The sequence below is a fragment of the Zingiber officinale genome, chromosome 7B, assembly GCF_018446385.1.
Source record: "Zingiber officinale cultivar Zhangliang chromosome 7B, Zo_v1.1, whole genome shotgun sequence".
Taxonomy (NCBI): Eukaryota; Viridiplantae; Streptophyta; class Magnoliopsida; order Zingiberales; family Zingiberaceae; genus Zingiber; species Zingiber officinale.
In genome coordinates this window covers 97,957,031-97,971,868 of record NC_055999.1, presented here as the reverse complement: position 1 = coordinate 97,971,868, position 14,838 = coordinate 97,957,031, and the positions used below count along the sequence as shown (strand labels likewise).

Here is a 14,838-nt window from a genome sequence, read left to right as displayed (position 1 = left end):
GGGTATGCGACTAGACCCGCAAGTTTGGGGACAAGCGAAACTCACTCGAGTTGGGCTCCATCAGAGCCAAGAACGCGATTCAGAATTTCATAAGGTAAGGTCCCTGGCGACTCTTTAATCTCCTTAAAGTTCAAAAGAGCTAGGTACGTAGTTTCTCTACCCTACGTTTCAGCTCTTCGCTTCGCCCAGCTAAAGCCTTCGAGAATACTACATTAAAACCTTCTCTTCTCTCATACGATATTATCGCTATCCCATGTAGCTTACCTTCTTCTTTCGATAGAATAGCTTTCCGTGTCGGGGTTCCGAAGGAAATGAGCTAAGCACTGACGGGCGATGATGCTTTGGTTGAGTACCGAAAACGACCGAGGGGGGGGTTATGGAAGGCTAAAGGCTAACCACTTTCCCGAGGTATCTAATAACCTTGCTTCATCGCTATAGCCAAAACAAAAAAGAGGGGATTCCTGTAAGCCTCTTTAGGGATTCCTCACCCCATGCTACAATTTCCTAAACGTGAGTTTCACAGAATGGGTTTCCGCTATTCCTATTCCCACAGCGACTCTCGTTCCGTAGTAGTCAGTCGCATCCTCGGATTACCCAATCGGATTATCCAAGATATGGGGCACTTTAGGTCGACTTTCGTCCATTCCAGTTCCGGTTGACCTGGTCCAATACCATTATATCAGGTAGCAAAGCAAGGTAAAGCAGCGGACGCCGAGGCTTCTCTTCTCCTTTCTGAGCTTACCTTCCGGATTGACTGTCGATTCGAAGCACTTCCGGGCAGTGATTCCGTGAGCTATCTATTGGACAGGATCGAGACCCCAATGCTATTGCATAACCTGCCTCTTTGGCATTTCTTTGACTGTCGGAAGTTATATCATTCCAACCATCGCATCGGAGAATCCCGGCTAGCAGAAATCGATTTCACTGCCTTACCGGAGATGATTATAAGACTGAATGTTTGATCGAATCGTCTTCTACCCTCTAGTCAGAAGATTATAAGAGGATAGCATTGAAAGTCTTATCTTATGGCGGAGTCTCTCTTTTAGACAGATGAACTACAGAAAGACCAGTTCTGGCAGAAAGTCTTGGGTGTGTGTTTTCTTGTTCAACAAAAGAATGCAGGAAAACCAGTCTAAAGCTTACCTTTCCAGAACTCTCTTAGCCTGGCATTTCTGGATTGAACTACCAGTGCAATTCCCTATCTCAAGATTTTGCTCTTCCTTCCCGTCTTCCATTCGAAGGGATGCACTTACCTGAATGAATCCTTTCTCGCCGCAACAAAAGAAAAGCTAAGGCTATCCCCGAGGCCTATTCGGGCAAAAGACTAGAAGCCTAGTATGATTCACTTGCTAAGAGCGCATCTTGCAAAGACCCTATTCTTCCACAGCTTGGCTTGCATTCGATGCTTCTGATCCTCATCGAAGATGCCCAGAATCTCTTCATGCGGAAGGACGCATCTAACAGCTACTCACGAGATGGCAAAGCAAGAAGGAAATTGGCCTACTCGAGACTGACTTTTAATAGTCTCAGTCTATGTTATGAGCTCCTCCTCAAGCAGCAAGAGGGAATTCTAACAAAGCATTAGAGAACATCTGTTCGGGGATACTATACTATTGGATTCACCTCAGAGAGAGGAAAGAAGTGCCACATTTCCGTAGTCGTGCCTTATCCTCTGCAATCAGAGGGCTAATCTGTTCGGCCAAGCGATCCTTTTGTTCTTGAACCTTGGCCAATTCAAGTTAATCCAAGGCTCTTTCGATCTCGGACCGATCCCCTGGATCTTCTTCAGCCGCGGGTAGTATCTACCTTCTTTCTTCTTTTATATGTCGATGATAGGTAGTGATCAACTGGGAATACTTGCTCTTCTTTCGTTCTTGCATGCTCATTCAAATCTGAAAGACTTGGGCCCTCTCTCACTAGAACAAAGACAAAGCATTTGAAGAAAGTCTCTGCTCTCGAAAACTGCCTGCATTCATGTCTCGGGTGAAGAGAAGAGGGCGTTATATGCGATGCGCCGGGGAAAGCCAGGTGCCGGAGGTAAGCTTTATTCGGCCCGGAGCATTGATTCCCCATAACGAATAGGCTAGCTCTATCTCTCAATTCCCTATTCCCAAGTCGTGTTGAATCTGATTCTAACCAATGGAGATATTTCATCCTCATTATTATTTGATAGAGAATGCTCCCCGCTTTCTACGATGAGAATGGGTGATGGAGGATAGCCTCTCGTTCAAGACGCAGCAACAAAAAGTAGCTCAGTCCAAGATTCCCCACTGCTGCCCCCCGTGGGAGTCCGGGCCCTGTCTCATTCGTGCTTGTGGGTTCCATCTCAGGGAAGAAGACGAGCAATGAAACTTTCCTACCCGACTTATTGGCAAAGCCCGAAGGCTGCTATCCCAATACGTTGGAACAGCTGAAGCCACTGACCCAATCTCCGTGCGTGGCGTGTTTTGTCCTCTCCTGGGCTCCCGCTCCGTGGGCTTTCGAAAGCCCTTTCGTTTGTGCGCTAACGGAAGAAAGAAAGACAGAAGGATTCACTGCTCGGTTTTTGGCAGTTCTTTTGCTCCCCTGAAGGTCTTTAAAGAAGAGAGAAAGAGTAGAACTTGACAGAGAAGTTACACTCTTTTGGCTAATGCCTGGGGCTTTGATTCCTATCTTTCTATTGCTGGAAATCCAACTCTTCCTTTGAAGGCCAAGGCCGGTCGAAGGGCCAACTCGAAATGGACCAATTCGAGAAAAGGGTCAAGATAGGGTGCTGCGGTCAAAACAAGGAATGCTTTCACCATTCAGCTTTGGTACGGTACGAAAGCCCTCCCGCATCAAGTAAGAAGTAAAGGCTCTTCAAGACCTCCATTTATTTGTATTTGTCCAATGCTTGAAGATCGATCATCACAGGGGCGTGCTAAGCCAACAAGATCTTGGGCGCTTCCTCTTAGGCTATAGGAAATCTCCCTGCTCGTGAAAAAAAAGTGAAAAAAAAAGAAGGCTTGAAAGCGGTTCGGCTGATTCAATCCTGTCGCAATGGAAAGGAAGCTTCACGACCACGGTCATTCTCTAAAGAGGGACCTTGTGCCATCCCCAATCTTTGCCTACTCGAGGCGGGATACAAGCACCTACCCACTCGCCTAGCCTTCAAGCTAACCCGAGCGGTACTTTTTTGGATAGGAATTGCGTATATATAGAAGAAAGAGTTTTCTTTTTCGAGAAAAGGTCCCATCCTTCAATATCATGATTGGGTCGACCAGGCGCATGAGTAAATAGAAAATCGAAAACGTACATAGCAGTTCCAGCGGAAATACTGTGTTTAATTCTACCACTTTTACTAGGAGTCGCCTTTTTAGTGCTAGCTGAACGTAAAGTAATGGCTTTTGTGCAACGTCGAAAGGGTCCTGATGTAGTGGGATCGTTCGGATTGTTACAACCTCTAGCAGATGGTTTGAAATTGATTCTAAAAGAACCTATTTCACCAAGTAGTGCTAATTTATCCCTTTTTAGAATGGCTCCAGTGGCTACATTTATGTTAAGTCTGGTCGCTTGGGCCGTTGTACCTTTTGATTATGGTATGGTATTGTCAGATTCGAACATAGGGCTACTTTATTTGTTTGCCATATCTTCGCTAGGTCTTTATGGAATTCTGACAGCAGGTCGGTCTAGTAATTAGGGGGCGGCCGTTCGGTCGCCTATGATAGACGGACCAATAGGTCAAAAATGGGTTTGTGCCGCAGGTGTTGAACGATCTACTCTACACAGGTGTGGGCTTAGAGGGCTAGGGCTCAACAACCTTTTCTTTCATTCATCAATAGGGCCCTGGTCGGTCACTTTCCGGGTCGGGATCGAGAAGTGTTTTTCATAAAAAATCAATCTTTCTCTTCGCACCTCAGATCAAGAGCTTGTCAAGCTGGCCAAATCAAAATCTTCGTTGTCTTGCTGTTCTTCTTTGTCAACGCTACTAAGGACCTATGGGTTCGCCTACTTGACTTATGAAAGATAATGAGAATGGGTTATTCAAAAAGGAAAAGGCGCTACTATACAATACATTAGTAGAAGTAAGCGGCTGAGTTAGCCTAGCCTACTAATGTCTTGTATAGTAGGGTATAGTATAGTAGGCGAGCGAGTTAGCGAAGACGCTTAGGCTAATAGGTAAGAGAGCGTCGGTGCTCCGCCTTCATTCTACTACGCTACGCAAAGGTTACGAAGTCACTTAGCTCGACGTTAGGAAAGTCAAGGGGGAGGGCCATACCTACATAGAAGAACCGCTCTTCGCTCACTTTTGAAGGTCTAACCTTTCGCTCCCCTACTGAAAAGGGGCAAAACCGCTTCGCACCACTGATAGACTACTTAAGATTCAATTCAAAAAGGACCTACTTAGTTTCGAAAGCCTTTGTCATTGTCAGTCAACTAAGTAGGGCCGGAGGCCCCCTGCGAATCCGTAAATCTGAGGAGCATGCCGCAACAACCATCAGAAGAATTTTGTCCCCTATGCATTTCATTCTTTCTGATCTGAAAAGGAAAAAAAAAGTACCCCGGTGAACCTCTCCTTGTGATCGGGATGAGGTAAATGCCTCCCAGCCAGGGGGCGGATCGAATCGGAGTTTCCTTAGGTAGCCACCGACCTACAGTTATCCTTAAACTTTCGTGCTTGGTGGAGAAGAAGCGAACAAAGGTACGCTCGCTTGCTGTCTTGTTCTCTGCCGCGAACTGGGATCGCTCGCCAGCTAGGTCAGATTGGAACAACATTTTTTGAGAACATATTACCCATCTTCGGGGACAGGGGGCGGAACGACCTCTCGATCTACTTACTGCAGCCCAGGAAGAAAAACGTCGTCTAGGCCTTCCCTCTTGCTCCGATCCCCCCGTAGCCTAGGGCGTTGTCTGGGCCAAGAGCCATAGTTAGTTGCTGTTTCCATTTGGTTGTTTTTTTCTCGTTGTTGATACCGGCAAGACCCAGCCAGATGATGTCTGCTGGTTGGTAGTGAGAGGACTCGTAGTATCTGCATACCCAAAAGGTAGCGCTGATTTCAAAACAAGAATTGAGTTTTCTTTCTTGCTTTCTCTTAGCAGCGGGAAAGGAGTCTATCTATCTGCCTAGCTTTGGTAGATTTCCCCCAACGCAATCCACAGAAATTCCACGAATCCCCTTGGGGGATAAGTCCGACGACTCAGCAGCAGTGCGGAATTGAGTTTCTCGTCTGGTGGATCTGATCTATAGTTAGGGGGCAGGGCAATACATACCAAAACGTTCGAAGAAAGAACGCGCATAAGAGTCTATAACCAAACCACCCCTCTGTATAACCTATGAACATTAGTGAAGCGGCTGGATGCATAAGGGAAGTGCATCTTTGTGAGACCTTAGTCGGGATGCATAGGGGAGTCAACCTACGAGCACGGAAGAGCGTGGATAGAGTAGTCATTATCTCAATCATTTCTGGGGGCTACTAAAGATGTAAGAGGTCGGAATTCCCCATTTCTAGATCCTCCAGACCGCCATTGCGATAATATAATAGCCACCATCCTTTTCAGCCCTTTCCTTTGTCTCAAATTAGGCGAAAAAGACGGGAAGTTCAACTTTTTTTTAATTCAGGTCCAAGTCATTAGGGAAAATCAGAATTAGGCGAAAAAGACGGGTTTTACAACTTTTTTCTAACTTCTGTACCATTTGCTTAAGCAAATTCTCTTTATGCGAAAAAGACGGGTTTTTCAACTTATAATTCTGCTGATGGGTTTTTTAGGTCGACCGACCCTTTGTCTCACAATGCCCTCTTGGCAACGTAAGCCATCAGTCGTCTGCACAATGCACGACGGACCATAGCCAACTAACTTCCCAATCTGCGTCTTTCAAGCAGCCATCGAAGCCCAAAGCCTATGGGTCATTCAAGACCATGCGCCGACTCGTTTTCCGATAAAGATTTTAGGCACGGTTAAGTCTAGTTCCACACAAAGGCGAGCAAAGCGGCCTCTCAAAGTCAAAGTCGTGGTTCTATCAATTTAGAAAGTTTTACCGATCTCATCACCAATACGCCGGAGCACATCTGAATCAGAAAATGAAAGCGGAAGTCCTGGGAGTCTGATCCAAGCCGCCACCGAATCTATTGTTGCTTCTTCCGAGCGAAAGCCAGGCACCCATCTTCGAACAAGCAAATAGTGATCAGCAATAAGCCAAGGGCCATCAAGCAGAACATGATCATAATCCACCTTCTTCTCAAAACGGAAAGAGAAGTATCCATTATCCAGATCAACTGCTTGGAAATCTCCCGTGAGAGCCCACAATTGTTTGACTCTATTATACAGAGAGGTATATCCCACTTTACGTCCCAACAGTTTAACAAGCAGTCTTTTCTTCGCGTATACGTTGCTTTTCATCCCGAGAAAGACGGATGATTCATCAGGCTCCTCTTCAAGGGAATCATCATCAGAGACATAATGCTCTTCTCTTCTACAATCTCACCTTCCTCCTCTTCCGAATCCCAGAAAAGGGGATTGTTATTTTGCTTCAATTTACTCGCCTAGGAGTCTTTCAACGGGTTCACAGTCTCCTGATTGGTTTTGTGAACAACCATCGGCTGTGACCCTTCACCAGTACCCGCTTTCTCTCTGCCATCCCTTGCTCTCTTTGAGCCAGCCAGATTTTCTGATATTCCAGGAGAGGCGCCGCCTCCAGTCGGCGGTTCGCCGGCCGTCTCCTCTATCATGGGGGCTAAGAAAGGTGATCAAAATGGAAAGTTCTTTAGGTCTTGGGAACCCTGTTTGACTATGCGGTTAACCAATCGATTTTCGATATCGAGCAGACACTGGATTTTTTGATCCGACTGATGAGGTGTACACGGGCGCGGGGAAAGCACCTACTAGAACTCCTGCTTATGCTAGCCGAACTGTGAACTAAGGCTTGTAGCTTTAGTTTGAGATCAGAGAGAATGCCAGTTGATCACCGATAGGTGCTGTGATAGAGTCACTCGCTTCGTAAACTTGCTCTTAGGTTCAAGTTGCAGTTGACTTCTTGTTCAGGGAAAGCGCTCAAGCTTTTTTGAGAAGCTTCGCTTTTCGTGGCGCACCGTCCAAGTGCCCACCCGTTAGTCAACATTAATCCGACTAGCCTTTGGACTATACTCATCCAGCCCACTTGGCCCAGCACAAGCACCACTTTAGGGTGCGTCTCGCTCATGCCATTCCACGGCAACATGTCTTCCTGCAGAGCCTGTTTTTAGGACGAAGAGTAGCTCCAAGCTAGCTGTTCATAAGAAAATAGTGGATCCCTCTTTGTGTTTTCGATGCGCCAGAGTGTGTGATGTCTCCATGCACTTAGAGCCATTGCCCCTTTATGCAGGGCTGCCCAAGGACAACAGATCCGCCTGGGGAGTCTCGTTTACAGCCCCTGATATGGCTGCGAAGCCTGTATTGGGAAGGAGGTTCAGTTCAGCAGGAAAGAAGAGAGTAGCCATACCTTTCAATAGCATAGATAGCTGTGGGAGACCAAACAAATGTTTCACGCATTATCACGAAAATTCTCACGAACCGGAATAACGTCCGATCTTCTTTCTGGCAAGGTTACACTATCGTGGATAGGGCGGATGCTCAGAAAGACTCACATCTCCTCCATTTTCGTAGATGGAAGATCCGGTGAATCAATTGTTGTAGATGCCGCTTACCTAGATGCGGTGCTTGTCCCTCTTCGCTTTCGCTCGAGTATCTTTCAGACCCTCGAAGCGAAGGTCAAGACCAAGACATTGGGGATTCTGAATCTGACCTTCTTCCCTCTCCCTTCGGTCGAGTATCTTTCAGACCCTCTCCAACCACCGACTGCTTGAAACTCAGTAGAGTCAGTATCTATCATTACAGAAAATCGTAAAAACAACAATCAGCCGCCAAATCAAGAGCTTCTCTAAGAGCCATGGCTTCTGCACTAAGGGCCTCCGTCTCACCATGAAGTGGCATCTTTCTAGCTACCTAAACTTCTCGGGCATTTTTTCGAATAATCCTGTTCGCACCTGCTTCTAGTGTTTTTGCCAAAAACGTCGCATCTACATTGAGCTTGTAGCAGTTGGCATGCTCCGGTCTCCATGAACTGCCGAAACTTGCTTCTTGCACTATTTGCGATTTCTCTTTGGCCTCTTAAAACTGAAATATGTAGTCCATGGCACGGACAAGAAAATGATTAAGCTAATCTACCCCTCAAAATTATGAACTAAAGCGTTCCTATGAGCCCATAACTAAATTCAAACTATTACACACTCCATAGCTCCAGCTCTTCCATCTCAAATTTCTCAAACAAATAAAGAAAGCAGTCAGCAAAATGCCCACCACGTATACGTATATTACTCCAACTGCCACTAGATTTCAAACCACATGGCATGGCGAAGCACTACAACTGAAACTTATGGGCTTTACCTTATTAGTCTTACCACTCCAACTTGATCAATGGCTGGAGTGGCTTACCTTGTTTCGGCAATTGAATTGTATGGGCTTGTTAACTCTTTTGACTTCCAAAGAGAAGAGGGTTACACCTATATCTGCGGGTAATCTTTGAGAAAGAGGAAATCGCTTGAAAAGATAATCGACGGTGAAACTCTAATTGAATAGAGCCCCTAATCTTCCCTTGCTTTTTCTATTTCTTGCAACGAACTCGCTGGCTAAAAGAAGTATAGCTCACAAGCAACTATAGGTCTGAACGAGCCTTTTTTACTATGCTTTGAGCCGTTTCCAGTAATGGGAGTACTTTTTCCTGGACTCGATCGATCTTTTTTTTTTTTTCTTTATCGGACTCATGAGATCTTAATTCAACATTGAGCCTACAAAGTTCATTACTTATGATATTTCTACTTAGAAGGACTTGCCCGAAACAATGCGTGAGAACCCACCCGATCAATTCCATCGACTCTATCTCATAGGTTCCACGGCCTGTGAACCCCCCTCTGAGGTGTACTTTCCAAACTCCTAATCCATCAAGGAAGCGGAATCTACTTTGAGGCCTGGTTTAGGTAGAGGGAAGGGTTTTCAATCCCACCTCTCAACTCTTCAATGCTCACTAGCTGTACTTCCCACAACTAATGAACTTGATGCTGATGAGCCACTAGTGCTGATACATACGAGCTACTCTGTTATGACTTGCCTATTCAGGCAATCTAGCCTGACGACGGCATCATCGACGTCGACAGAGAAAGTTCTCTCGATATGCCTCTGCCACCAAGTTAAGAAGCCATTAGAAAGGTATTTTGCTCGCTCCTTAGATAGCTATAGCTCCCTCTTTCTCGGTCAACCAAAAGCAATGGGAAATGTATTCATATTGGATATTTTTTCATAAAATACCTATTCTTTGTTTTAATCAGCAAGCGGTATACGACTGCTTCGATAGCATCTAGAGCATAGCATCCTCTCCTCTTTCTGCTGGGCATGAATCCAGTTTTCATTGTCATTAATCCATCCGAATAATGCCGTTCTTAAGCTGCTTCCTCCTTTGTTTTGAGCTTTCCTTGTTGGAAGCTCTTTTAGGAGGTATTGGTTTTTCTTTCCCATCACACGCACACGGCTCACCAACTTGATTGAAAGGAAAGGAAGGAGGCGCTACTTAAAGAGGGAGATAGGGAAAGGCCCTGCCTTTTACGTTCAATAATAGAAGGTTTTTGGGGAAGAATCCATAACCAGCCATGAGGCTTATGATAAGAATACTGTTAGCAAGATTGAATCACTTGAGCCTTGAACCAAAATCTCTCCGGGTGGGAGTAAATAAAAAAAACAAAATCACACCATAAAAGATAATAGGTAAATGCCTCTTTTTCTCCTGAAGTTGTCGGAATTCTTCTCTAATCTTTACGGGGATGAATCGCATATGTTGGTTGAGAATTGCTCGGGAATGAATTGATAGTGACTTTGCCAGGTTCTAGGGGGGCTTACTAATCTTTTTTGTCGATCGAGCCGCTCTCCCTCATTCCACTCGTCCAGCCCTCTTCACGAACTTGTACAATCGATGCCACAAAGATAGCCAACTCTATTATCAAAGAAATAAGGAAAGGGGCGACGGAAAAAGGAGCCAGCGCCATACCATCATTTAATTTAGGGAATCAACCGATTGAGCTCGCCCGAAGGGCGCCTAAAAAACCATCAGCAGTATTTAAAGAGCTGAACGAAGGGAAGGGGGATTGGAGACGTAAGGATCGAGCTCGACTGATAAGGCCAAAGAATACACATAAGTATTAATCTAAATGGCCTAAAGCCATTTACGACTGTTGCTGTGGGTACCCACTGGATATGGAGATGGATATGGATAGGTGAGACGATAGTCGAATTGGCGACTGAAAGTAGAATCGGAAGGAAATGAGTTAAGCGGGACCGCCTAGTTGAACTACTCCGTCTGCGCCTAGATAAAGATGCTGTTTGTGATAGCATATGAGTGGTTTATCTCCTTTACCCATCGATTCCAGCAATCCCAGCATAGGGATATCCCGAATAAACCTATGTAATTCGAACTTTTCTAATGTATCCGTCTCGGATGCAAAAAGATAAAGCTCGTCGTGAAATCGCAAAAAGCGAATTCCGGGAAAATGTTTGGGAAAAAGTTGATCGACTATTTCCATGAACACTAGTTCCCACAGTAATGTCTTCATTTCTCCCACCTCTGGTATACCGTCGAAGTCTTCCGAACCCTTTCTATCGTTGCCGTGCCTATCTAGGATTGGTAAGTTGAGAAAGGAGGAAATGAAATTCTAAATGGGATCGTCCCTTTTGATGTAGCGTTCGACTATTCGTTCTACTGCACAAAGAGGTGTAAAGCGTGGCGCAATGATTAATACAATTTTGAACAATCTCTCCGCCTTTCCAATTTGGCGAATAGCATCATAGAAGGCGTCAACTCCATCGACCAATCTGTATCCGTTTCTGGGCAAGCTGCCCTTCAAGACGCGTAAGATGGAAACGGATAATGCCAAAAGGACGAGGCTATCTTCGGGATTTGAAGGCCTTACAATTCTCACAATGGTAGAGTCGAAGGACGTATTAACGGTTATATCATCCGGCGAGTCTTTTAGGTTTCGAGCGAGATAATATGATATATACTCCTGCTCGATGAACTCCACCCGTAGTGGAGAAAGAGTGTAGGAATTAGTTAAGATTTGGTCCTTGACGGTTTTGAGTTTCAATGGCGGAATACTCAAGCGGTTAGCTCTTTGCAAATCGTTGCAGACCAGGTTGATATCAGAAACCAATTGTGATAGAGAACTGCTGCTAAAATTCCGTATAAGTGTGTTCCGCGGCTGACAAGAAAAAGACTGAGTAACGAATTTCCTTTCTTGCATAATCATAATATAATAAACAAAGAAGATGATAGAGTCAAGGGGCGACACAAGGAGCCAGCGCAATACCGTAATTTAGGGAATCAACCGATTGAGCTCGCCCGAAGGGCGAGGGGGATTGTAGACGAAAGGATAGAACTCGACTGTAAAGGTAAGAGTAAATGGCCTAAAGCCATTTACGACTGTTGCTTTGGGCGACCAAAGGAGAATATAGCCAGCGACCGATAGGTCGATTGTAGACGAAAGGATATGCTCGACTGTAAAGGTAAGAGTAAATGGCCTAAAGCCATTTACGACTGTTGCTGTGGGGCGAAGAGCTGAACGGAAGGGAAGGGGGAAATCCGCTTTACTAATTGTCACAACTTAACCTAACATCGTTATGAGCGAACTCAAATGCTCAAATTGGATAGATTTCTCTACCAGACTTTATTGCGTCTACCGTTCCTGCATGTAAGTCGACCGGGCTTTATTGAGAGGGGCGGAGTAGTAAATTGAAGTCGCGTAGACGATGTACTATAAGAGACGATTTGCGTACGTATGTCGACCGGGCTTTATTGAGAGGGGCGGAGTAGTAAATTGAAGTCGCGTACTAGAATTGCGTCGACCATACCTGCGGAGTAGTAAATTGAAGTCGGAGTAGTCAATTGAAGTCGGAAGGGTCATAAATTGATGAGCGTTCCGTACCATACGAATAGGGTCTAAGTAGAATATCAGTAGAATTGCGTCGACCATTTAGCTGTGGTATGGCTATTGAGAGGGGCAATGATGTTTTTCTTACTATACGATGACGGATGTATTTGAATATGAGCGTACTATAATAGTACTTTAGAGTAGAGTGTATTTGATTTGCGTCGAATAGTAAGTGTATTTCTTTATTGGATTTGAACCAATTACTCTCGCTGTATGAAAGCGAGACTCTTACCGCAGAGTAAAGTAGGTGTTGTCATCCGAGACTAAAAGATGGAATTAAGGGCAATAGAATAGTACTTTAGAGTAGAGTGTATTTTTTATTTGCGAGGAACGGTCGACTGATAAGTAGTATATGCAGGAACGGTCGACTGATAAGTAGTATATGCAAGCCGTGTTCTTATGTTTTTTATTTACAAAGTCAAAGTCAATTTAAAAACCTAATTCACTCAAATTTGGTGGTCAGTAGCAACATATATACATACAATAAGCATGATTAGTCCCATCTAAGTAATGCTACGCATGAATAATAGAGAATAATCTAGTCTTATTCATATAATCCGATGTCGAAGAATCCAGCCCTATAATAAGCCGGCTCTGAGCTTATCCCTAAGGAGATAAATAGCCCCAAAGGCTATTGTAGACTAATCCGCCTGTATATAATATAAGTACCTCTGCTACCCTGTATATATATTGGGGAGAGAAATAGCCTTTGGGGCTATTTACGACTAATCTTCGACCCAAACCAGAAGTACGCGGGCCATTAATCAAAAGCAAACTTCGGTACTAGAGTAGAGATAGAGTAAGCCTTCCTTGTGCAAAGAATAGACAAGGGAAAGTCTGGGGTTCCAGGTTGACCAGTGAATGTTATATAGTATGGCCTTGCTTCGAAACTCTACGCAGCTAAAGTAGACTACCTTGGCGATGGGGCAGGTCCGGCTGGGGAAGGTGCTCCTAAAGGAGAAGACTATGGGGATGCTTCAACAGTAGCAAAAGGAGAATCATCCGTTACAGTAGATAAAGTAGAAGAATCAGTTGGGGATAGGGCAGGGGCCAGTGAGGCTAGGGGTGCTTGGGGGGTTCCCGCTTGCGAAGTACAGTAGTTCAGCTTTTGAGGCAGATGCTACTGGTGCTGGTGGGGATGCTACACCAGAGGAAGGAAAGGAAGGGTAAAGGGCCTCAAAGGAAAGTAAGGATATAGAATTTACCTAACCACGGATAGGGTACAGCGACGGGTACACAAAACTTATTAGAAGGACCATGGCGCGCACGATTAGGGAGGAGGGCCCGTTGGACCAAAGTAGTACAACACGTAGGACACTCATCAAAAGGCAACTGCCACAGACAGGCGAAGAAGACCAACTTAGCGGGGACAGTTAGGTAGTACAGATTCAAAAGCAACTTCCCTGTTCCAGATAAGAGAAGATAGGGTTAGGGATACCAGAAAGAGAGGAACGACAGAGGAGGGCACAGAAAGAGAAGGAATGCTTCGACTACATCCAAAAGTAGATAAAGGAGAAGAATCTAGGGCTACAGAAGAAGCGGGGGCTAAAAAAGTAGATCAAGGAGAATCTTTTGGTGGGGCTAAAAAAGTAGACCCAGTAGGGGATGCTGCAAAAGTATCCCTATCACAATTGTTCGGTCAAGCGAAGAAGCCCCCACAACTCATCAAAAGAAGGCTAAGCCACAACTCCATACCTGAGCCAACTCCTTACATTCCGTTACCCATATATTCAAAACTACGAAAGATCCGCCTCCTTGGGTACCTGACCACAAAACAAGCTCTGGAAAAGACTCAGACTCATTAGGTTAGGCTGCGGATACAGCTACACCAGAACTCTACTGGGCGGCTGATATATATGTTAATTGTTTTGTACGGTTCTTCATCTCCTGTCAGTCTTTCTCCTCACATTCATTCTTTCCACAAGCAACTGGATTTGGCGGTTTTTTAAGGCCCATGCGGGGCTGCTTAAAGGAGTGATCATTATACTACTTATCACTTGAAAGCTGTTTTACGTCCTTATGCTCTGGTGCCAGAGGTACCCTGAAAGGGGCTAAAGTAGACTCAGGTGCACCTGGGGCAGTTAGGGATGGCGCAGGTAGGGCTTCAAAAAAGTAGGGCTTCAAAAGTAGACTCAGGGAAAGGGCTGACTCAGGTAGGGCTGGTAGAAGTTCCTCCTACTGTAGAATCCTATAGGGCGCTTGAAAGTTACGGAGCTACTCATGTAGTATTATCAAAAATGCTTGAAAAAGGTGTTCCCACAGGAGCTAATAATGCTGCGGGGGCTGCTGGGGAAAGGGGCTTCCATGGGAGTTGGTCACAAAGTCAGACTCACTTACGGCGAGGGAAGTGACTAGGGTTGAGAGGTCTTCGCATGTTGGGGGTGAGGCTGGTGCAGTTCCTTCCGTTGAGGCTGGTGCAGTTCCCTCTTGAGTTGCTAAAGTCGATGCAGCGGAGGGATCCGGATTTGAGTTCAACTATTTAGTACTATGACTCGGGAGCTAGCACTGAGGCCTTTGCAGATGGCAATAGAGCAGGCACTTCAGACTCAGGTGTTGCTGGGGCAGTTGGGGCTAAAGGAGAATCTTCTGTTCCTTTAAAAGTGACTGGGGATGCTACTGTTGCAGTTGCTTTAGAGTCTTCGAGTAGGGCTACTGGGGATAGTGAGTAGAGGAGGGCTGCTCCTACTATTAGTGAGTACACTGGTAATGATGCTGGTGTATTGGAGTCCATTGCTCCTGCTGTTGATGGGTACTCGGCTCTTGCAAGTTCCTAGTGTTCCTACTGTTGATGGGTACTCGGCTCTTGCAAGTTCCTATAGTCAATGTGCTCTTGTTGCTGCCTTCGCAGTTGCTTCGGGTAAAAAGCAATACT

The 14,838-nt window shown here is 45.3% G+C and overlaps 2 protein-coding genes across 2 annotated transcripts; one reads left to right on the top strand and one right to left on the bottom strand.

The window, feature by feature from the left end:
* Nucleotides 1-3,104: 3,104 nt before the first annotated feature.
* LOC122003964 (NADH-ubiquinone oxidoreductase chain 1-like) lies at nt 3,105-4,353 on the top strand. The gene has a single exon (XM_042558920.1). It carries the CDS (start codon nt 3,359-3,361, stop codon nt 3,656-3,658), a length of 300 nt encoding a protein of 99 aa, XP_042414854.1. The 5' UTR covers nt 3,105-3,358; the 3' UTR covers nt 3,659-4,353.
* LOC122003965 lies at nt 4,098-5,324 on the bottom strand. Its single transcript, XM_042558921.1, is given in 4 exon segments — nt 4,098-4,857; nt 4,933-5,009; nt 5,117-5,132; nt 5,134-5,324. Coding segments are annotated over 4 exon segments (678 nt in total). The 5' UTR covers nt 5,257-5,324; the 3' UTR covers nt 4,098-4,395.
* Between the last annotated feature and the right edge of the window lie 9,514 nt (nt 5,325-14,838).

Coding starts and splice junctions, on each gene's coding strand:
- LOC122003964 (XM_042558920.1), top strand. CDS start 3,359: ATGGCTTTTGTGCAACGTCGAAAGGGTCCTGATGTAGTGGGATCGTTC.